The following is a 24,633-nucleotide window of genomic DNA, read 5'->3' on the forward strand; positions in this document are numbered from 1 at the left end:
CAAATAGTTTACATGTTTATGTAATATTTTGCTTGTTTTTTTTTTTTTTTTTTTTTTTTTTTTTGAGACGGAGCCTCGCTCTCACCCAGGCTGGAGTGCAGTGGTGCAATCTCAGCTCACTGCAAGCTCCGCCTCCCACGTTCACGCCATTCTTCTGGCTCAGCCTCCTGAGTAGCTGGGACTATAGGCACCCGCCACCACGCCCGGCTAATTTTTTGTATTTTTTAGTAGAGACGGGGTTTCACCATGTTAGCCAGGATGGTCTCGATCTCCTGACCTCATGATCCGCCGGCCTCGGCCTCCCAAAGTGCTGGGATTACAGGTGTGAGCCACCGCGCCTGGCCGCTTGTTTTTGTTTTAATCTCACCACAGTGAACTCAAAAGTCTTTTATCCTTCCTTCCTTTATGAAGACAGGAAAAGTGCTGTTAAAGCAGGACTTGGTTGCTGTGTGTCAAGTGCCTAGAACAGTGCCTGATACAAAATAGGGCTTTAATAAATTAATTGATAAGTTTAATTATTGATTACAATAAAATAGATATAGCATAAAAATAATTATGAATGTGCTTGGCAAAGACAAGGCTTTCAATAAATGTTACTAATCAAATGATACGGGCAAACACATTGTAAGAGCAAAGATGTAGTTCCTATTGGCAGGGTTTGTACTTGGTTCTTAATTAGTCTAGTAAAAAGGAGTTTTCAAGGCATAATTCCTTTTAGGATCAAATTTTATAAAAGTTGTAGAAAAAGGAATCTGAACCATATCAAACCTTTCCATTCAGTGTCCAAAATAAGTTGACAGTTCAAAGGTTTTTGAAGTGAGTGGCCTATAATATCAAAAAGAGACAACAGCAGCTATTGTATAAAAAGAAATGGATTTGAACATAAATCTATGACAGAATTTAGTTTAAGTAACATAAGGATTGACAGGGTTATTAAGTAAGAAATCAGAAACTAATCTCTGGGTTTTCCACTTTAGACAAGGTAAAATTTTCTTTGTCAAAGGATATTCTCTTTGGCTCCTAGAAAAATCTGCTAGGCCCCAGGAAGGTGGCCTAGGACTGACACCAATGGGCTTGTCTTTTAAAGGAGCTGGAGCTTCACCCTTTGGCTGAAAGGGGCTATGAACAGTCTTTCTGCAGGTTAGTGCCATAAACAGCACAATGTGTATGGAACTCAAACACATAATGAAAAAATTTAAGCACAGTGCATACAGAGAAACTACAAAATTGGTAGGCTCTTGAGCTGCATATTTTTCCACAATAATAATAATTCATGGCCTATATAAGAGCCACACTTGAATCATGCAAGGAGATAATTCTGAAATCAACAAAGTATAAGCATATTGGAATTAGACAACATGTATAAAGATATTAATTAAAGATCTCCTCCGTAATTTTTTCAAAAGGATCAAGAGTAGGTTAAGTTAAGAAGTAAGCTAAACTATGCTACTACGTATTATTGACACAAATGGACCAGCTAATATCAGAAAAGTGCAAATACTTAGCTTTTCACAAACAAGAACAAGAACACCACTAAGGCATTCACACTTTCATGATGCCAGCCTTGGTGAGGAAAGGGAGGCAAGATTTAAATCTTCATTCACCCCCTTGGCCAGGTGCCATTCTACATGGTATAACTGCACGACCCATCCCAAAGCCCTATCTTCAGGAGAGCGTCTGAGAAACGCAGATAACGGAAAAAATAATACATATTTAAAACACACATCTAACTCCGAGAGAACCTTAAAGCGATCAATCTTTTTTTTAAATAAGAAAGAAACTAAGTCAATAGCATCTGAGCAACAGATGAGAATTAAAGCAAAATCTGTTGGCTAATGGTAACAGCTTTGTGTTCTTTGTTGCTGAAAATGTGCATGTAGCAGTAACTCCAATATGCTCACAAACTCACATGCAAAAGGCTATGGAAAACAGTTGCTATTTTTACATGGAAGATAAAATCAAACACCACCTTTCAGATCTTAATTTTGCTAAAATCGTGGAAAGAAACAAAGCCCACGGTGCTAAATGTCTAAAGGATCCAGGACCTGTGATTTCTACTATATGAAAATACAGAATATATTGGACAATAAAAGGGAAGAACCAGCACTGTATTATGGGCAATGAAGTATGAACCTGCCAAATCAAATCATCTGAAATAAAATATAAAGTTAAGGTTTAATTTAGTAATATTCTAGAAAATGGGATATGTGAAGCTCTAACAGTTTTTATATTTATAGACTACTTTGGTTAAATCTTTTAATAGTGTTTTTTGTTAACACCTTAAAGAAAAAACTTTTCCTTTTACATTACTATGATATTATAAAAGTAGCAAAAATAATTATGATGATAACTATATTAGTTTTCGATTTGATGCTGTAAGAAATTACAACAAACAGTGGTTCAAAGAACATAACAGGGCTAAAACCAAGGGGTTCAAAGAGTTGTTAGGCTGCATTCCTTTCTAGTGCTCCCCAGAAAGAATCCATTTCCTCGCCCTTTCTAGCTTCTAGAAGCTGCCCACATTCCTTGGCTCATGGTCGCCTCCCTCCAAGTTGAAAGCCGGCAGCACTACATTTCTCTGCACCTCACTTCCACAGTCACCTTTTCTTCTTTTACTTTTAAGGCCCCCTGTGATTACATTGGGTATATTGGGGAAAATGCAGGATAATCACCTTATGTTCAGGTCAGCTGATCAACAACCTTAATTCCATCCACAACCTTAATTTCCCTTTGTTATGTAACAAAATATTTACACAAGTACTGGGGGTTGGATGTAGACACCTTCAGAGGTCATTATTATGTTTACTACAATAATTAACATTTATTGAATGTTTATTGCTTGCCAGGCACAGGTCTAACCATGTTACATCTAATAAAATATAATTCTCATAAAAATGATAATTCTATTACACTTCTCATGTGTCAGATGAAGAAACTGAGACAAAAGAAGTTAAAGAACTTGCTCAGTGTTATGGAAGTGAAAATTAGAGAAGCCAGGATTGAACTCAGAAAGTCTGTAGGCAGAGCCTGTAATTTTCACCTCTCAACTCCATCCCTTCAAAGACAAAATTCTTATCTAAATATGTTTCAATTACATGTTGTCATTATCATCAAGATGGTTAACTCACAGTTCATAAATTCTGGCCATCCTAATAATTATCTAGAATATGGGCAAGTTTAAAATTCAAAATGGCAACTGGAAGGACAGAGTCTACAGAGGCCATCAGGACAAATGTCTATGGGGACATCTGTCCCAATCTGGAATTTACTAGATTATAGATCATATTCAATAAAATGTATGGGAGGCCATTATTTGAGCTCCTGCACTAGGCCACAACAGACCAGATCAAACCAGAATGGAGTCACTCATGCTACATGCCACATAATCAAACTGAACTTAGAAACGGGTCAGTTTCCCAAAATATAGGAGATTCCCAGCAACTAATCAAAGGAGGACCAGTGATATGAACTGGAATGATAAAGTCCCTCTACTTTAACCCTATAAGGAATGTAATTTGGAAATGAGCAATCCTTTTATTGTTCCTTGTTTCTGCTTTCTTCAGTCTTTTTCTGCCTATGAAGCTCACACCTTCTGCTCATCTAACTCAAATGCCCTTCTATTCTGGAGATGGGATGTCAACCAATTTATGAATCACTAATAAAAGCCAATTCAATTGTTAGAACTCAATTTGCTGAAACTTTGTTCTTTTTAATTTTAATTTTTTGAGATGTGGTCTTACTCTGTTGCCCAGGCTGGAGTCCAGTGAAGGGATCATGGTTCCCTGTATCCTCTACCTGCCAGGCTAAGTCAATCCTCCCACCTCAGCCTCCTGAGTAGCTGGGACTATAGGCACATGCCACCAGGCCCAGCTAATTTGTGTTTTTTTTTTTCCTTTTTTTATGGAAATGGGTTTTTGCCATGTTGTTCAGGCTTTCTTATAACTCCTGGGATCAAGTGATATGCCCACCTCAGCCTCTCAAAGTGCTGGGATTACATGCCTGAGCCACTATGCCTAGCTGAATTTTTTTTTTTTTTTTTTTTTTTTTTTTTGAGATGGAGTTTTGCTCTTGCTGCCCAGGCTGGAGTACAATGGTGCAATCTTGGCTCACCACAACCTCTGCCTCCCAGGTTCAAGCGATTCTCTTGCCTCAGCCTCCCGAGTGGCTGGGATTATAGGCATGCACCACCACACCTGGCTAATTTTGTATTTTTAATAGAGAAGGGGTTTCTCCATGTTAGTCAGGCTGGTCTCAAACTCCAGACCTCAGGTGATCCGCCCGCCTCGGCCTCCCAAAGTGCTGGGATTACAGGCATGGGCCACTATGCCTGGCTGAAATTTTGTTTTTTAATAGTTAGATAGCTATCATGACATCAGGCCTGCTGGGGTAACCTCAGCCCAGGTGATAGCAGGACCGCAGCAAGTCTTGTCATAATACATCCAGGGGCAACATCACTCCCAAGATTTTGAGCATGAGGAACCTTGCTTAGCATTTCATGAGCACTGGAAATGTAATGGGAAGGCTCACTGCTGTGAGGATTATTTGTATTCCCTAAATGTCACTTATATATGGAATGATGGAACTTTCCTTTCTATGTGGAAATTTCAGTTGACAATCACAAAATGAGAACAACTGGCAATAAATACACCCAGCATTCTTACATGAGATATCTCCTAAGGGTTTCATAAGAGGTGGCCAAACTGGCCCCTAAACCATCATCTCCCATCACTCACCTTCAGCCCATAGAAGTATAGTGATCAACTGATTTGAAAAGAAATTATAGGAGTAAAGACAGTAATAGAAAGGGGTACTTCTGCCTCTAACACCCAACAAAATAAGTAAGGGGGCTACAAGAAAACCCCTCAGGGAATTTGGAGGTAATTGTATAACAGGAGATTGTCACCCCACTTCCTACCTGTTTATTTTGTGACTTGCAAAAATTGACTCCCTCCTCCCTTCCCCATGCATGACAGCATTCCTGGGAAAGTCTGACGTGTGCTTCTGGAGTGAGGAGGCCCAGAGCTGGTGTGGGACGTGCTGGAGAAGTCTGAAGATGCAAGGCTGGTTAGAACATCTCTATGGCGGGGTGAGGAGGAGCGGTACAGTGGGAACAAGCTGTACTTGCATCATTTGAAGGGTAGGAGATCAGGAACTCTAGTAAGCCAGGTAGATGTTGTGGCTGTAAGTTAAGCTAGAGCTGTCTCAAACTGGCACTGTCCAAGAAGTCTACCAACTGGAGTAAGGAGACTCAGGGGTATATGTCTGAGGTCAGAGGCTTAGGGGAATAGGTCAGTGGGCAAATGACCTACATTAGTGACTGGTATAGTAAGGAGCACTCTACAAAATCCACAAAGATAGTCACAAAGGTTCCTTGATGGCCAGATTATACCAGATAATGCCACTTAAGTAAAATCCTATCCTATTGAATCTTGTCTTTGTCTCCTGGTTCCAAAGACTGAGAAATAGGAGAAGGTGGAATCCTGCCTCTCACCATACCATAGGATGCTCCTTGTGGTTCAGGTCCAACAGGCAGAAAGGAAGAAAGGTTTCATTTATATCGGATTGAACATTTTAGCCCCCGACAAACAAGTTGCTTTTTTTTTTTTTTTTTTTTTTTACCCAAAAGTGTATCACCCAGAAAGCTATCAGCCAGAAAGCTGAGATGTCAGGGTGTGGAGAAGGCAGCCTCAACAGTGCATACTTGAAGGGGAGAGAAGAAACAAAGCTGTTTTCTGACTGTGCCATGTTGAGCCCTGTCTAGTCAATGAATGCACAGCATATGAAATCATATCTCACAACTGTGCTGGGTCAGTAGAGCAAGTATGCTGGCCTCATTTTAAAAGTAAGGAAAGTAAGGCTCAGGGAAGCTAAGCAATGTGTGTGAAGCCCCATTGCTCATGTGTGGAGAGTCATGGATCCAGACTGGGGCATCGGAGCCCAGACCCAGTGACATCTCCCCTGTATCACAGTGCCTCTGGAGGTGACAAGTGATGTGCCCAGAGGCCCGGCCACTGCACACCTAGAGTCACAGAGGGATGAGGTTCATCTACCCTGACTCCCCTGCTTCAAAAGAGGTATTCCAGAGGTAACATGTAGGGCTTCCCCACTTCTCACTTTCCCTGTGGTGCCAGAGGAAGTATTTATTTTCATAACACATTGGTACAAAGGACTGCAGGCATTGTTCATGCCTCTACTAAGCACTGGCCTTTCTTTTATGGTGCAATCATAGCTCTCTGCAGCCTTGAATTACTGGGCTCAAGCCACGCTCTGGCCTCAGCCACCTGAGTACTTGGGACTACAGGCATGTACCACTGTGCCCGGCTAATTTTTTTTTTTTTTTCTTAGAAATAGGGTCTCCTGCCTGTAACCCCAGCACTTTGGGAGGCCAAGGCAGATCACTTGAGGTCAGGAGTTCAAGACTCCTGGCCAACATGGCGAAACTCCACTCTACTAAAAATACAAAAATGAGCTGGGCGTTGTGGTGTGTGCCTACAGTCCCAGCTATTTGGGAGGCTGAAGCAGGAGACTCGCTTGAACCCAGCAGGTGGAGGTGGCAGTGAGCTGAGATCGTGCGACTGTACTCCAGCCTGGGCGACAAAGCAAGACTGTCTCAAAAAAAAAAAAAAAAAAAAAAAGAAATAAAAAGAAATAGGGTCTCCCTACATTGCCCAGGCTGGTCTTGAGCTCTTGGGCTCAAGCAATCCTCCCAGCCTCCCAAAGTACTGAGATTACAGGCATGAGCCACCGTGCCTGGCACAGTGTTGACCTTTCTTTGACAACAAACTTAAGACAGTGTCCTGTAAGCTTCCCCAAAAAGCTCCTCTACCTCTGCAGAAAGAGAACGAGCACAGAGTTGAGAGCTGTATGCATTTAGCTGAAGATGAGGAAAAGCGTGCACTTTGTTTTTAGTACAGACAAAGGAGTGATTTCACCAGGAGAGACAAAATGAGAACCAACTCTGCCTTCAAAGCAGGCCCATACCTCAGCATGGCGCCGAAGCCCTTCTTCTTTATTTTCCTTTCTGGATCTTCATTCTCTTCTTTGCGTTTTTTCTCCTTGACTTTCAATTTGCCCTTTTCCTTTTTCTTCTCCTTCTCTTTCATTTTTTTGACTTTCCTGGCTTTATTTTCCATGTCCTCTAGCTCCAAGTTCCCCTGAGGAGCAGATTCACAATTCAGAGCTCCTTGGCCAGAGTGAGAGCTCTTATCAGACAGACCGTCTGTACAGAGAAAAAATAATCAATACCCATGGTCAGGGGTGCACGCAGTTAGTATACAGAGAAACGCTAACATGTAAAATGCAAAAGAATGAATAACAGCACTCTGGAGTTCTACCCTTCCATGTGGTTACTTGCGCCCTTTGAAGATCTGAATGCCTAAATCTGGTTACTTCGAGCAAGATTTGATGCTGGGAGTGGGGACGACCGGTTGCTTAGCTGGTAGTATGACAGGCTTGATATGTGTTCAAGCACTAATCTCTCTGAAAGCTGGCTTGTTAACCTTGATCAACTCAGAAAGCCTGCATGCTGGGAAACACAGGGTGAGGAGAGAGTTTTGAGTACAAAATATCCCAACTGCTTCTACCCAATTAATGCAGTCGGAGTCCTTGGATTGATGCTGCCTCTAATGACTCCAATGAGAATGTCAAGAAATGCATACTTAGTGCCCCTACCCTAAGGGTAAATGACAGTTGGTCCTTGTAGAAAAGTGAAGGAGAACATTTCTTTAGCTTTGCACTGTAAAATAAATTGCATACTGCGTTCTCCAATTCCATGTTCATTAAGCCAAAGGGCAAAACATATCAGGAAAATGAATTACTTTTAATATCAAAAATATAATTGTGATCCTGAAATCATTTTTTTTCTGTAGTTAAGCACACATTCTTGCCCATGATTTGCAAATAACAATGAGATGAAGAAGCCATTTAAGGAAGCATATTGTCCTACCAGCTTCTATTTCTTCGGGTCCATCGTAGGATTTGTCAATGGCTGCTCTAAAGCTCTCATTGCAGCCTCGGCCTCGAACCATGTGCGGCCGGGGCCTGTGAAAGGGAAGGTCATTCTTCCGGACCTCGGCCACTGCAGTCTGCAGACTCTCCAAAGAACTGGACTTTTTCAAACCCAGAGTTGGACCAAAATCTTTGCTTGGAGATTCTGGAAAAGAAAGGGCAAAAGGTCACCCCTCTTCTAATGGGGCAGTGTGGTGTAATGCTATTGTTCTAAGAATATTTCTGTCTGGACATCCCAAAAAAGGGGTGTTAAGTGGGTGGGAGTTGGGGTTATACTCCAGCTTTGCCACCTTTTGTGACCTTGAACAAGTGGTTTGACTTCTCTGAGCCTCCGTTTCCTTTTCTAAAGCTGTGATAAAATTTAATATGACTATACGTACATTTCTCTCTATGCAGAAGTGTATATGCACGTGTGTCTGTAGGCATATACACACACACCTATGAATTTGAAAGGTTGTAGCTATTTATAGAGACTATGTATGTGAATGAGAGTGATTTCATATATGTGAGAATACCCACATACACACATGCTTACTTACAGACACACACACAAACATACCCAGCACCTAACATGATGAGAGTTTCTCTTCCAGTATCGTCCTAGCACTCCCACACCTGACGGCTTTTATCATTGCCATGTTGCTCATATGATTAGTAAGGAACATACTGGGCATGGAAATAAAAGAACATTGAAGTGACTGTGATCTTTCTAATTAAACACTTTACCTTACCCTACTGGCTATTAATGTATGGTAACTGCAATTTATTTGATCAATCAATCAATCAAGCAAAGCAAGAAAGAAAACAACTTTTCTGTGTCGATGCTCTTGTTCTGAATGTATTCCTATTTGGGTATCTAGAAAAGGGGCAACCTTTTAATGCAATATAAAATTATAAAACAGAAAATATAGAGCACAACTGCATTTGAATCATCGCTTTTCTGGTATATAATGTTTTTCATTTGTGCGGTTTGCCTTGCCCTCTACCTGCCCCCTCCCACTCCATTCCTTGACCTCCATTCCCACCCCCAGCTAGTCTCTCAATTATCAATAACTGGATTAGGTTATATAAATATTAGCAGCACAGGGATTATCTTTAAGATGGAAGGAATTCTATCAGGGCTCTTGTCTCTACAGTCAAAGCTTTTCCACCAGGACCACAGCTCATGTTCCTTTCCAGTTACGAAGGAGACTACTGTCATGAAGTCTGCTTGCATTTCTGGGAAAAAACGACTGTGTCATTTATCAATAGACAGAGTACCTGTTAAGAATTATGTATGTAAAGTACCTACTTCAATGTCTAGCACCTAGCAAGGCTCAATAAACGGTACTACCTTTTATTACTGTCATCACTATTTTTGCTTCTATTATCACTGCCACTATGAACACTGCTACTAGCAGCTGCACACAGCATTAAGGAATACAAAAGAAGTACAACAAAGCCCTCATGTATATATATACCCATGTGAAGTGAAATAGCAATACACACCTTTTCCTACGATCCGAACATGTTAAACATAGTCAACATAATGACAATAATCCTAATAGCTAATAATGCATGGAGTGCTTAGTTTGTGTTAAGCACTATTCAAATGCCTCACCCACAGTAACTTACTATAAACCTTATAGTTGTGCTACTGGTACTACTTTTAGCCCCATTTTACAGATTCAGAAATTGAGGCACACAGCATTGACATAACTTGTCTAAAGTTAAACACTTAATAAGCATCCAGACCAGGAGCTGGGCCGAGGCAGCCTAGTTCCAGCTTTTCCGCTGTGCACCATGTACTTTACTGTCTAAAGATGTATTTGCTCTGCACCCTCTATTTGATTATGGTCAAACAACTTAAACTGCCCTACATTGTCCCCATTTCTAAAATAAGAATATTAGGCTAGATTAACCCTGGAGCCTCGTCAAGTAGGCAAATTGCAAAAATTGGATGTTGCGTTATAGTTTCATCATTAACTTACAGGAGACAACTTTGCACTTTGAACAATATACAGGATGACAATAAACACTGCATTTTGTAAACCCTACTGGCTATTAATGTCGGGTCAGTGCAATTCAATATTCAGTAAATTCAACAGAGTATATTCAATAAATGCAACAGAAATAAGACTAAGCAAAAAACAAAATACAAGAAATGTCAGGGACAAATTTCAGGTGTTACTTGCAAGTCATAAATACTGAGGATATGTTACTATTAAATCCAGAAAGAGGCATATTTTTTATATTCCCAGGAAGGAAGATAAGTTGAAGAAACAGAAATTGAATAAGATCATTTCTGACAAGAAAACAAAAGGCATCACAGAGGTTTGGGGGTATAGAAGCAACAGTAAAAGCTTTGGAGTTTACAGAAAATATTTTATAATATCAGCCCCTAGGGATGTCTGACATGAAGTTTGGTGAAATCATGAAGATGAAAACTATCCAAGAAACCCCTGATTCTCTGTCAGCAATAGTAACCATCCTTTATTTATTAATTGCCATTCAGGAGATTACATTAGAGCCCAGACTGTAAGCATTCATGTCAACCTTTAGCAGTAAATTCCAGGGAACATGAAAGTGAATAAATCGTCCAAGATAGAAGGCACGTTATCTAAAAGGAGCTCATGTGAAGCTCAGCAAGAAGTCACAGCTAAGAAGAAACAAATAACACTGTTCCTCATTCTAAGCAAACTGAACATTAAGGATTCATGGATTTTGCAAGATTAATAGAGTTGGCAATTAATTCACTCTATATAAACAGAAATTACAAAGTACAAGTACTAACTGATGTTGGGCAATATTACAGCCTAGCTCTATTGGATGTAATACATGGTAATATTAAAAGCAAACGTTGGTTGAGTCCTTAGGTTGTAAATGTAGACTCTGGAGTTTTCAGGATTGGAATAAAAATTCTATTTATTCCTGGAGAATGCACAGAATGTAGCTGTAGAGTAGGGACTCATGTTAGAGAAGAGAACCAAAATCAGGAAAGTCCTTATAAGGATTTACAGGTACAGTGAACTGACTGAACTGGGGGCTCTGACAAAGACCTTCTCCAGGGATCCCCATGTCTTCCATATGTTTGAGGGCTCCTACAGAAGGTCAAGGTTACCTGCCGTGGAAGGGATTATAATGTCAATTGACAGGCATCAGCGTTAAATTCCAACAAAACACTTGGAATAAAATACCCTCCCTGTAAAGATTGTGTGGAGTACAATAAATTGCCACATTCAATCCCTCTTCCCTACTCCTACTCTCACCAATTTCAGTTTAGGTTGATGGTGCATAGAAAATTTTACAGCTTTTAAAATGAGAAGATTCACTGTCTATGTCTAGCCTCACCATTTACACAAATCACATTTTTTGTCCTAGGCTTTCACTAAAAGCAGGGGTCTCAAGAAGAGGTCTCTTTCGAGTGAGTAATTTATCGAAATCAAAACCTCAGCCATTTGATCCCATTGAAGTTATCCTAAAATATGATGACTCTTCATATTTTCATCTATAGCTGATGCGATATTGGTTGTGGCTTCTATGTCCATGTTCTTTAAGATCGAGAAGAACGGATCCTCCCCTCACAAACACGAGCTCAACATACACAAGATTCATGAAACAGATGACACACAATTACCAAGGGTGCTAAAAGAAGGATCTCACATAAAAATTATTCTCAAGGTGTTATAATAGAAACATTCCTAATGTCAGGTGCCAAATTTTCTCTTAAAATTATGGCGTCATAAAAAAATGCCAGAAATTTTTTTTTTAAAAAAGATGTTACAGCACTTTTAAAGATTCCATCTGTTTCCAAATGAAGGATTGACTTGACATGGTCCTATATAGAGTAGAGGGAAATTTCAGGGTCATGTCTTCTGCACAGATCCATCCTCAGATACATCCCCTACTACCCTCCATTCCCCAAAATACAGCGTTATGAAAAGAATGAAAACACACACACACACACACACACACACTCCAAGACTAAAGAGTTAAAGAAGCTGTGCCAGGCAAAATGCCCATGTGTCCTGTAGGCATAAAAAGGGAGGCAAGAGACCCATGAGAGAGCTACCACCTAGTTGGAGAGGTGCCACTATGAAACTGATTCTTAAGATGCTGAGAAACCACTGCCCCAGCCTTCCAGGTATTATAGAAAGCCTCACTTCAACATGTTATGAAACAGAAGGTCCTTCCTGGAGGATAGTTTGGATGTGGACCTCAGTTTCTCTGACTCAGTCTTGGATTCCTGCCCTTGCCTTACAGCTGAGCACTGCTGTTGCTTCTCCACAAGCAGATGATTTGAATAATTGAGAATAAAACTGTCTAGAGGGCAGTGGTTAATACTGAAGGATTAAAAGGAGGCTGTAGAATATCCAAACATTCCCTGCTCTGCTAATTACTTCTTGAGTTAATAACCTCCTTGTGCCTCAGTTCCCTCAGCTATCATACTGAGGATAAGAAAAGCATAGAAGGGTGCCTGGCACATCGTGAGTGCTCATAAAGCAATGGTGATCATTACTGTCACAGTCACTTTTGCACCACCTCTAAACATTGCAATGAGGGAAATCTTAGATTTGGTTCAATCCATCATTGAATTCTTAAATATGATCATGCATTCTACAAACAGCTAAAAAGGACTTCATAAAAACTGCTTTCCCTTTTTATTGAAAAAGGGAAACAACTCCTTAAATTTTTTTAAAACAAACTCCTTAAATTTTTTTAAAACACTTAAACTCCTTAAATTGTTTTTTCAAACAATGCCTTACATTTCTTCTTTTGACACAGGTATATATATGTTCATCTGCTCATCACATATAGAGGCTATTGTGATAAGACAGATTAATAGTGGAGTCTTAGTTGCCCTTCTCCTTAGGCTATAATCACCTAATTAGTCTGAGATTTAATCAGCAATGTTTGAACTTCCCACTTTAGCATTAAAAATCTCACAATAAAAGAATGCCTTATTCCAGAAGACCAGTAATTGGATCTTCCATTATTGATGAAATTGCTTCCAATACATCCATATTAAAAAACGAGAAATTATTTTAGGGAAGATATTCACTTCCAGATACATGACAAGCTTTTCTCCCAGCTAGAGCTTTGTAATTAACAAATAGTTATGATAAATTAACAATAAATAATGTATTAATTTGTACATTTCAAGAACATCAATGGCCCTCAAGGCACTTAGTGAAAATTAATTAAGTTACAGTCCTTCCTTCTAAAATAAAGGGATTATTTCCCATCATAAATTAGGGATCAAGATTATTATAATGCCATCCAGGGGTCACAGCATGAGACCTGGGAAGGCTGAGAATGTGTCAAGATAGCTTGCTTTTATTATCAATTTGGCCTTGCCTTATTATGAGCTGTCAACTTGGACAAACACAATAGAAACACCTTTCCTGCTGCGATGGGGAGTTGTGATGTGAAATTAATAAATGTAAAACTCTTTGAATACAAAATTATTGTAAATTCCAAGTAGGAGTCACGATACCACTTTATTCTCCCACATATTTCACTTTGTCTTTTCATTTTAGATTACATTTACTGAAAATTTTCTGTTTGATTTTTTAAGTAGATTTCCTAGAGGCAAAATGTCTTATATGCTTTACTTGATATCATTGCAAATTCATTAGCCTTTAAAAAATTCTCTGTAATATCCAAATGTATAATTTCCCAAGTTATGTTATCTGTGTTAACTGTGTTCATAATGGGCCTAATTACCTTCTTGCCTATCACAGTGTTCCAAATATTGATCATCATTCCAAGCTTATCACAGTGCCCTGTTTCCTATTCATTACCAAAGGGCATAATGCAATTTGGCTTTACATTATCTGCTGTCATTTGGGTCTCAGTTCTTTTACTGGCAATTTCCAAGTTCTCCAAGAGTGGAATTTTTCTTTTAAGTCTCACAAATCCCAGGGTCTTTTTATCGTTTCCTGAAATTCACATCAAAATGTTCAATAATGAACTTCTCATTAAGATTCATACATTTGCATAATCTCCCCTACCCTATCTCCAAATACTTTATTTTAAAGTGAAACTATCCAGAGAAAATATGGGAAGATTATGTGAACAAATAAATTCCTTGATTATGAGTATGGGCATGGCCCTTCAAGTGTGTTCAAATATTTGCCAAGTATTGCTATACACTTTAATTTTCTTTACTAAAAATTCCTTCTTTCACAAATAGTCAAAATTTTATGCCTTGTTTAGGTTTCTTTCCTGAACTCAGATTATGTCCCCAAAATGTAACAAATAGTAAATTCATTACCCCAAAAATATTCTCATGACATTTTTCTTTTTCTTTTTTCTTCTATGTTACAGATAAGAAAATATACTCCATGGTTCTACTTAGTGGTTAAACTATTTCTAAAAATACATATATAACCTTATCTGTGGGTAGATTCTGTTAGGGCAACTGAGGAACCCAGACAACACCATTCCCAGCATGCTAGTTTGTTTTAATCTTTTGTTTTCATTCTTTCCTCCCCTAGAAAGACTCTACTGGATTAAAAAAACAAAACGAACAAACATAAAAACAAATAAAAAGCTGCATTCAAGAAAATAACTGAAAAATTAAGTACACAGCATTGGTCTCCAGAAGAGACATGTGGGTACTTATAGGAAAACACTACCTTTATTATTTAAATAAGTAATAGAATACTCTATTTGAGGGTCAAATAAATGGACCAGTGTGGGAAACTTTCCTACCTGTGATACAGGATCAAAAAATGTTACCTACCTTTCCTAGACTTATTGATTTTTGTATCCTTAGTACAGAGATCTACTGCACAAATATTTGTTGTAGGAAAAAAGGAACATGAAGGTAAAGGGTACTTACAACGCTGGGATGCCCCTTTTCTTCAGTGCTGTGAGACTGAACAAAGTTTTACATGGAGAAACAGTCCACAATTGCTTCACTTCCTCAAAGCCCACATACAGCTTCCTCTTCTTTGTTAATGCAACCCTTAGGTTCTTTTACATACTTTCAATGATTTAATAATTTCTGCCCTACCTATAATTATTCATTCATCTCTATATTTTGCCTTTCTTTTCATATTAGTTGTTCCTTTTGCTTAACTTATCTTTGTAATATCAACCTTTTCTGCCATTTCCACCTTATGTGTGCTTTAAATAGTCTTATTTTTACCTACTGCCAAGAACACCTTTATTTGCCTTCCAGCTCCTCCTTGTATATAGTGTCCTTTTACTTCTTGGTACCAATTTTTGTCTTAGTCCATTTGGGCAGCTATAATGAAATTTCATAAACTGGCTTATAAACAACAGAAATGTATTTCTCCACTGTTCTGGAGGCTGAGAAGTGCAAGATCAAGGCACAGGCAGATTCAGTGTCTGTTGAGGACCTACTTCCTGGTTCATAGATGGCCATCTTCTTGCCACCTCCTCATGTGGAAGGGCTTTCTGGGGCCTCTTTTAGAAGAGCACTAAACCTATTCAAGAGGGTTCCAGCATCACGACCTAATCATTTCTCAAAGGCCCCACCTCCTAATACCATCATATTGTGGTATAGGATTTCAAAGTATGATTTTTGGAGGGAAACAAACATTTTGTCTATAGCAATGTGTCACTATCTTTAAACACAAGCCAACTATTTCATCTGGTGTTTGATGAAATGGCTATCTCTTTGAAACAATAAGTTTGTATTCTCTATGGTGAAGTGAGGGGATTTCCAATGGTATTTTGTGATTTCCCTTCACATTCCTGAGAGGCAGTGCCTCAGTCCTATCTCTCATGTAAATTTCAGAACAAACACTCAACCTTCTTTCAATTCTTCTTTTAAATTCCCTGAGAGTGCAGACAAGGAAATGTCATCCTATTGACTTGGCAAGGCTACTCAGATGCTATATGAGGCTTTCCTGGTCTGACAAACCTTGAGCTGAAATTCCTCCCATTTTCTTTGCCGCCTCAGAAATAAAAGATTAAACACCTAGCTTAGTCAAAGACATTCTAGTCTATGTGTAGAGCAAAGATAAACACACATAAAATAATAACACCAGAGAATGTATAGGAGATCCTTAAAGCTCAAGAAGGACCCATCTCAGGGGAATACAAGTCCTCGAATTTTAGAAAATAAATTGTTTGTACAAACACCTGGATTTATCTGGATTCATATTTCTAATGATAGCCATGTTACCTGTTTACTCAGCTAATTAATTGTATCTTTGGCATTCACTCATAATTGACTCTTTAAAGCAACAGCTATTACAAGCACAATCTGACATCAGACACCTTGGGTTCTCTTAGTCCATTTTTTGCTGCTATAACTGAATACCTGAGAATGGGTAATGTATAAAGAAAAGAAATTTATTTCTTTTAGTTCTAGAGACTGGGGAGGCAGAGGTTTAGGGGCCACATCTGGTGAGGGCCTTCTTGCTGGTGGGGACTCTCTGCAGAGTCCCAAGGCAGCACAGGGCATCACACATTAAGGGGGCTCATGACAGATGGCCAAACTAGATTTTATAACACACCATTCTCATGATTACTAACTCACTCCCTCAATAACCCATTAATCCATCAATCCATGAATGGTTTAATCCACTAATTCATGAATGGGTTAATGGTGGCAGAGGCCTCATGACTCAGTCATCTCCCAAAAGTCCCACCTCTCTCCACGCTTGCTGCACTGGGAGCTGCGTTTCCAGCACATGAACTTGTTGGGGACACATTCAACCATAGCAGTTTTATGCCCCAGCTCCACCCATATACTATTTGTGTTACTCTAGGTGAGGCTCTTACCTCTCAATGCCTCAGTTTCCTTATCTGTAAAACAGAGATAATGACAGAATCTCATTTATGGGGTAGTTGGAAGATTATCTGATACAGAACTTTGAACATGATACCTGGCACACAGCAAATATTCAGTAAATGTCACCTCTTAGCATCATATTTTTTTTGGTGAACAAAATTTACACCTATTAGGAGGATTCTCTATAACCAACAGAATGGCAAGAGGATTTCTGCTTCCCTATTCATACACTGTAGGACAGGGTCATTACTAGCTCTGAATTTTCACTCTTTATTGAAAACTTCTACTTTTTTTGGTCTAAGATTTCTTATCACTTTTCAAATCATCTTCTATCTCCTTCACTTCTATCAGTAGCCCAAATAAACTTGTTTATTTCTTGCAAATATATTTTTCATGAAGAAGTAAAATGCTAAAATAATTTCCTGAGAATAACCATGCCAGGGACAGCAAGTAAAGAACTAGTTAGTTTCTTTCACTCTTCTCCATCAGAATAACCCATGACACCATCAACAAAATTACAAATCAGACAAGGTCATGGACTTTTGGGATCATTGGCCAGCAGGTATCTCTGCAAACCACGTACCAAGAATGCTGACGTAGAGCACAGTTAAGGGCTGGAGTATTTGAGGCTTGCAGAAGTCAGAGAAAAGAAAGCACAGTGTGACTTTGAGTCACTAAGACTTCATGCATGATGTGGGTCATATCCTTGAAGATGGATGGTATATAGGTAAGAGAAGTAGGAGGTGGACAGGCACACCACTTAGAGGAAAAGGCATGAGGAAAAGTCCAAACACGTCTACTGGGGGGTGGGGGGACACAGAGAGGATGGAGTGACTAGTAAAAAAAACAGTGTGGTAGAGATTGGTGGGAAATAAACATGAGTAGAAAGGATAAAGTAAGACATGAAGGGCTTCGAAATCTGGCTAAGAAGACAAGGCCCAAATTAGGGGACAATAGAAAGCCATTAAGTTTTGTTTACCAGAGGAAATGCTTGATAATATTGGTATTTAGAGAAAAAATAATATGGAAGATGTACATAGAATAAATTGAAGGGAAAGAGAGTGCTGTATTTTGCAGCAATGGAACTCATTGCTAATAAAATCTCTTGCTCTTTCTTTCTTTTTACAATTTCAAATTTCTTCTAATTTCTTCATATACATTTTTAGCATGGTTAGTCATCTGTCCTCAAAATGAACAGAACTATTTTCCCCAGGTTTTTCTCTGATGAGGAGGGATAGGGTCCAGAAACATATCTTAATGCACTTGGCAGGCAGGAGGTGCTCAGGGTTATGTGTCTGGGTGGACGGGACAGGGGCACTGCCTACTACCCCTAGGCTTCCTCCTGGCATGGCTTCGTTGTGACTGTCATGGCCGGACCCTTTGCTATCTCCTCGTAAGCATGCTTTACTATATTTGGTAATATATAATGATTAATGGGCAGTAAAACTAATAACATGGGGACACACAAAATAAATGAGGTGGCAAATATGAAAAGGAAGTACCACTTAATGTTGTTGTGAAATCTGACAGCATACTGGAGTTTCCCAATAACTCAGCCTGAGGAATCTTTGCCAGCGGGAAACAAGGTTATAAGGAGGTGATACTTCCATTAATAACCTTCCCTTGGGGAACTCTATGATCAGTCTTTCTTGCACTGAAATTCTTGCTGGGTTGTACTGAGATGTCAGGGTACATGGAATCACTGCTTTACTCTACCTCAGAGAAGCGCACAGAGAAACAGCAAGAGTGTCACAACTCTCCACTTACCCTAAACTGTCTCTCTTGTCTCCCCCGAGTGCTGACATCCATTCTTTTTCCTAGCCGGCACCCATTATTCTATCTAAAATGAGCAACCTGGCTTTCCTTGGTGTACTATGCCTCCTCAACTCTCATTCAGTGTGCCTACGACCCAGACATGACTAATCAGTGCATTTCTTCCCCCTGGTGAGCTCTGGGACAGCTACTGACACACACAGGACTAACTAGAACTAAGCCTGGTAGAGTGAGCAGTCTTTGTTACTGGGGTTACTGGGAGAATCTAAACCTGGAGCTTCTGGCAGCCATCTTGCTTTTCTGTAAGAATCAAGTCCAAAAAGAGGAACCAGAACTGCACGAGAGAGTACTGCTGATGTGGAGACCCTGGGTGCAGCTACATTTCTTTGTGGATGTTCCTGTGAACAATTTAGTTGCCAGGAGTCAAGAAATTATCTTTGCAAAACTAGTTTGAAATTGTTTTCTTTCCATCGTAACCCACAGTCTTGACTTTGTATTCTCTTCTCCAATCTCTCATCCACATAACAATCCATGTTACCACCAGTTGTTTCTACTCAGGCCAGGCACTTGAGGAACAGGGCAGACTGCTGGTGAAGGAAAGGTGAGTACAGAGCTGACCACACCAGCGAGAAGTGTGTCTGACACGAGCTTATAGACAGGCATGTTCTAGTCTGTTCCTGCATGGATTTTACAAGTGACAAATCTACATCGAGAAGAGTTTTATTACATTGGTTTGCTCACCTTGACCCCTGACTCCTTTGTGAAGAGAGGACCATTCTCCAGATCATTAGTAATAAGTAGAGACATACTACCAATGGTTAGACAATTTAGAAAAATAGAATGGCTTTCGAAAGAGAGGTAAAATCAATTCTTGCTATGGTTGACCAGGGGTTCAAACAACCTATCTACAATGACATTAATTAAATATGTTGTCTGGATTTTAGAGAGATTGGAGGAAATCTGACATCACTTTTAAGAGCTAGTTATTCCCATAGGTATTCTCATGACTACTCAACAGAGGCCTCTCATTTAGGAGGAGAGAGACCTGTCTCCCAGGAAGAGGGTGTCTATTTCTGGAGAAGGGTTTGTGTTTTACCATTGTGTTTAAGTTTCCGTTTCACAGAAATTTCCAGATAAACTATGAATTAGAAACTTTTCTGTAAATTGACACTAAGGAAATGATGGACTAAAAGCAGTCTAGGTTGCTTAACAACAAAGATTTGATATAGGAGGCATGTTCAGTGGGGACTTGGAATTGGAAGGTTTAGAATCTAAGGAAGTTATTTAATCTCTCTGGGCTTCAGTTTCTACATCAGTAAAAGTGGGATAATGGAAAAATCATATTGATGATGATAAAAATAGCAGCAGCTGTCTCTGTACCAGGCACATTCTTATATATATATTAACGCATTTAATTATATGAGGTATACACTAATATTATCCTCATTTTATAGTTGAGAAAATCGAGGCAAAGATAAAGTAACTTGTCTAAGTTAACAGGGAGGCCAATCTCATAAGTTTCACTTGGTTCACTGATAATACTCCCCCAAAAAAGAAAAAAAAACCATTTTGTTCTTATTTTAAAATCAACTTTTGAGCAATGTCATATATTTTTATATTCCCTGCCTTGCTCTGGGTAAAAATTTAGGAAGGAGCTTGTGATGCATCATTAAATAGTTTTTCCTATCATTTGTTATTATAAGATGAAATTATATATGTACGAAAAATTCACAAAGCTGCAATGTACTCTATATACATGTAATATGTTGCTAGTAATTAAAAAGGAGGATCTTTTCCTCCACATCTGCAGAATGTGGACTCAGCTCATCAAAAGACAACATGGGTATCTCTTTGTGAACACCTGCTCTCAAGGAACAAACAATCTACATGAAGGTCAAAATGCAAAACTCAAAAGCATCCCAAACAAGGTGGGATGTGGCAAGATACAGAGGGAGTGGCAGAAGTCAGAGGAGAAAATGATGACTCTAGGCTGAAATAGATCCTTGGAATATGAGCAGCATCAAACAGAGATGGTCCTGGAGACAGAGTGGGCGAGAGCAGAGAACATCGGCCTGCCAAGGGGCAGCAAGCCCAGGCATGTGTCCACTGCAGAGTGCTCATGGGGCCTGGGAGTATAGGAATGAGGTTGAACAGAGAGAATGGGAAAAGACCAACAAGGACCTTAGTGGCCAGATAAACAGGTTTATTACACCCACTGGCAATAAGGGGCCTCTGAAGTCAGTGATCCTGGATCCAAACATAGTCACTCTAATGCACATGGACAATAGGCAAGCCAGGGACTTCTATCTATACCATGCCCTAGGTAGGATTCAATTGCTCTGAGTGGGTACTGCCTCAGTACCCTAAACTGGGATGGATGTTTTGCTCTAGCAGAACAACAACAATAATTATAATGATAGCTAATGTTTATTTAGAATTTCCCATGGTACAGTCTCTGTGCCAAATGCTTTCCCTTGTCTTGATAGTCCCACAGCGGGGGTAATATCATTACCTGCCTTTTACAAACGTCAGCCTCCCAAAACAGAAGCCACAGTTCTGCCCCACACATTGCAGAGTCCTATTTTACTTTTCATTATTACTTATAATAAAAATATAAAAACACACGCTTTTCTAAAAAGGGTTTATATCAAAAAAAGAAAGGAACACTTGGTTCACTGCTAATACTCCCACAAAAAAAAAAAAAACTCTTTTGTGCTTATTTTAAAATCAACTTTTGAGCAATGTGACTTATTTTTATATTCCCTGCCTTGTTCTGGGTAAAAATTTAGGAAGGAGCTTGTGATGCATCATTAAATAGTTTTTCCCATCATTTGATGACTGAGTTATTGGCACTAGATATAGCCATGGGGGGAAAAATAAATGTTTATGATGATTTAAAAGACCAATTACAAGCCTCTGCCTTATTCCTTACTCAGCATCCTGCATGGCATGTAAAAATGGTAATGAAAAAAAAAAATACTACATTTGAGATTTTAGCTGAGCAGAATGTCAGTTTTCAGTTACACTAAAAGAATAAAAAACATTAGGATACCATTAACAGTTTCAGAGTAATGGAAGCAAAGCAGGATTGTTTTCTATTATTATTATTACTGCCATTAATGGGTCAGAGCCTTCCAAGGGAGTAAGGCTGGGGACAACCCAGCCACTTTCAATAGAGCATTAACTCTTTCAGGTCAAAAGGGGCCCATTTAGAGGGCTGCAGCAGTCATTTAATAAATGATACCCTTGTGGCCTCGAAGAATTTATCTCCTGTCTAAACAGTCTTGCTTACACATTTCTATTTTCTGTATTCTATTCTAACAAATATTCCAGTAAGAGAAAAGGTTAATTTGCAGATAATTATTTAGGGAGGGAGGGAATATTTTTTAAAGCAGAAAAACAAAAACAACCCGTCACAGAGCATCAGTCACCGTGTACAAATCTGGAAAAGAATAATGCACCTTATGAAGTAACAGAATTAAGCTGAAAAATTAGAGGTGTAAGATGGAACGATTTTCTTTCAAGGGAAGCTTGGTGAAATAATTTTTTTCTCCTTTGTTCGCTTTGTGCAGTTTATATGTGACTAAGTACAGCTAATCCTGTCTCTTTTCAAACGTTAATGTCAGCTACTAGAATAATCTGCTTTCTTGATTTAATTGCATAGTTTAACCTCTGACATAACCTTTTAATTCACACCATGACAGCCAACCTTACAGAAAGTTTTTCTAGAAATCTGAGTAACTTCCCCAAGGTAAGAGCTGCTTTCCCTCTTGTGGGGGTAGAGGGGAGCATTCTGCCCAAGATCATCAAATTCACCAGCTGCTCTGGGTGGAGAGGCCGCTGGCTTACTTCAGGGAAGAGGGGAGTTTATTAGAATGTCTGGTACAGTAAAAGCTGGCTGCACAACAATGTGAACGTATTCAACACTACTGAACTGTACACTTAAAAATGATTAAGATGTTAAATTTTGTTTTTGTATATTTTGCTATAAGTATTTTTAACAATTTTCAAATTCTACATACTGTCATTCAATAGGAGGAGTGTGATATAGAATATTGATCAGACCATAGTTTGGGTAATGAAAGTGTTCAGGTCCATTTTGATTCAAATAAGGTCACAGAAGAAGAAAAGACTAAACGTTATGCTGCTGTTTAGTGAACTGAATTGCATTTAGGGACTTGAATTCATAAGAATGTTTGAGCCTGGGCAACAAACTGAGACTCTGTCTATACAAAATAATAAAAACAAATTAGCCAGGCATGGTTATGCATGCCTGTGGTCCCAGCTACTCAGGAGGCTGAGGCAGGAGGAACCCTTGAGCCCAGGAGATTGAGGCTGCAGTTGAGCCATGTTCGCACCACTGCACTCCAGCCTGGGAGACACAGTGAGACTGTCTCAAAAAAAAAAAAAAAAAAAAGTTTGGCTTCTTGAATTGCTAGGACAGAAGTCTCTAGCCATAGGAATAGCGTAAGGATTCTCATACTCTGAAGGGTTTAGTTTTTATATTGTGAACAAACGCGAATCTGAAAGAACCAATCCTTCAAGATGAATTCTGAGTGGCTAATTAGGCCTGTATTTAAGATAGAGCCAAGTAGCCATTTGCTGAATAGAGTTTATACACTTTCTTACTCTGGGTTCCCCGAAATCCCATACCTTTTTAACTCTGGAACTTTCAGAATTTGCCTGAACTAATCAATCATAGTTCACCTGCCCCAGCCAATCAGGATTTTGCTGTATCAACCAATCAGGGCTCAGCTCTATTGATCAATCAGAACTAAGCAAGTTTGAATCTCTCATTTGCATAAACAGACCTGATTAGGAACCTAGGTGGGAACTTGTACTATAAAACCCAAACCTTCTTTTTGTTCTCTGGAATACTGCGTCTCCCCAGTTTGCTAATTGTTCACTGGAACAAGGTCTCTTTCCTCCAACTTCCTTTTCACAGAACTTTTGTGTGCAATATGAAGACCAGACAATGGCTTAGGCAGTGTGGGACCTATATCTAATTGACATTGGGCCATTTTTAAAAAACTGAAAGAAGATAAAATCCTGATGATGTTACAGCCCTGATTTATACTTTTTCAAATTCTGAAGAAAGTTTTTCTATTTCAGCAATCTAAGAAATATGATTGGGGAAACAATTTAACAGCAAGAAATTTAAATATATATGTGTGTGTATATATATATATATATACACACATAAATATGTGTATACACATATATATATACACACATAAATATGTGTATACATACACACATAAATATGTGTATACATACACACATATATATATATTATATATATATTAATTTAAGTCACTGGAATACCTAAAGAGGAGACAAATATTAAGAGTCAACTTGTAAATATCACTTGAATTAATGAGCAGCTGGCTTCTTAAAAGGCTAGGGCAGTTTCTGGCAATAGGTAGTATAAAGATGCTCAAGTACACTGTTATCAAGAATGAAAAGAAAGAGACCAGGAAGATGAAATAACAATCCAAGTCCAATCACATATTACTTTGGATTAAATTTCTCTGCAAAGAAATATAAAGTGAAGAAAGGGGGAACGTCTCTTCATTCAGCATCTCTCTTTTGTTGATGTTTCTGTTTAAATTCTTTCAATATCCTTTTACATCTTGGATTTTTCTCCTATGGTGAAATGATCATTCTTTGCTTATATAACCTCCCTAATGCTGTATTAGAGTTTTGCCACATGATCAAATAAAAAGAGGGCTAGTGTTGAAAAACATAATTTGTTTAAACAATCATTTTTGATAATTAGAAAACGAATGGGAAATTTTCAACAAAGTGAACAAAAGCTACTGATGTGTGTAAGTTAAAACCAGGAAGCCACACAAGTAGAATTAGTTTCTTTTTGTCTTCCTCTTCAACTACAAGGCATTCTCTTCTACTCATGCATTTCAGGGGTAAACTCATGTATAAAATTTCTTTTTCTTTCTCTTTTTTTTTATGGAAAAATAGGTACTTTTAATGTAGACAACCTGCCCAGGAGTTTCATCACTGGGCTATTTGAAGATGAAATGGTTTTGATTTGCTGATTGATACAAAACAGTCGCCTGCCTTCTGAGTGCAGGTTACAGTGT

At 38.9% G+C, this 24,633-nt stretch overlaps 1 protein-coding gene across 1 annotated transcript in view; it reads right to left on the reverse strand.

Moving 5' to 3' along the window:
* The window catches only part of PARD3B (par-3 family cell polarity regulator beta), a 1,040,345-nt gene that overhangs the window by 334,436 nt on the left and 681,276 nt on the right, over positions 1 to 24,633 (reverse strand). The window contains exons 17-18 of the mRNA XM_032754819.2: positions 7,946 to 8,152; positions 6,982 to 7,219 (exon numbers count right to left, since the gene is read on the reverse strand). Coding sequence (XP_032610710.1) covers positions 6,982 to 7,219; positions 7,946 to 8,152 — 445 coding nt within the window. The remainder of the gene's footprint in view (positions 1 to 6,981; positions 7,220 to 7,945; positions 8,153 to 24,633) is intronic.

The sequence above is a fragment of the Hylobates moloch genome, unplaced genomic scaffold (assembly GCF_009828535.3).
Source record: "Hylobates moloch isolate HMO894 unplaced genomic scaffold, HMol_V3 SCAFFOLD_1, whole genome shotgun sequence".
Taxonomy (NCBI): domain Eukaryota; kingdom Metazoa; phylum Chordata; class Mammalia; order Primates; family Hylobatidae; genus Hylobates; species Hylobates moloch.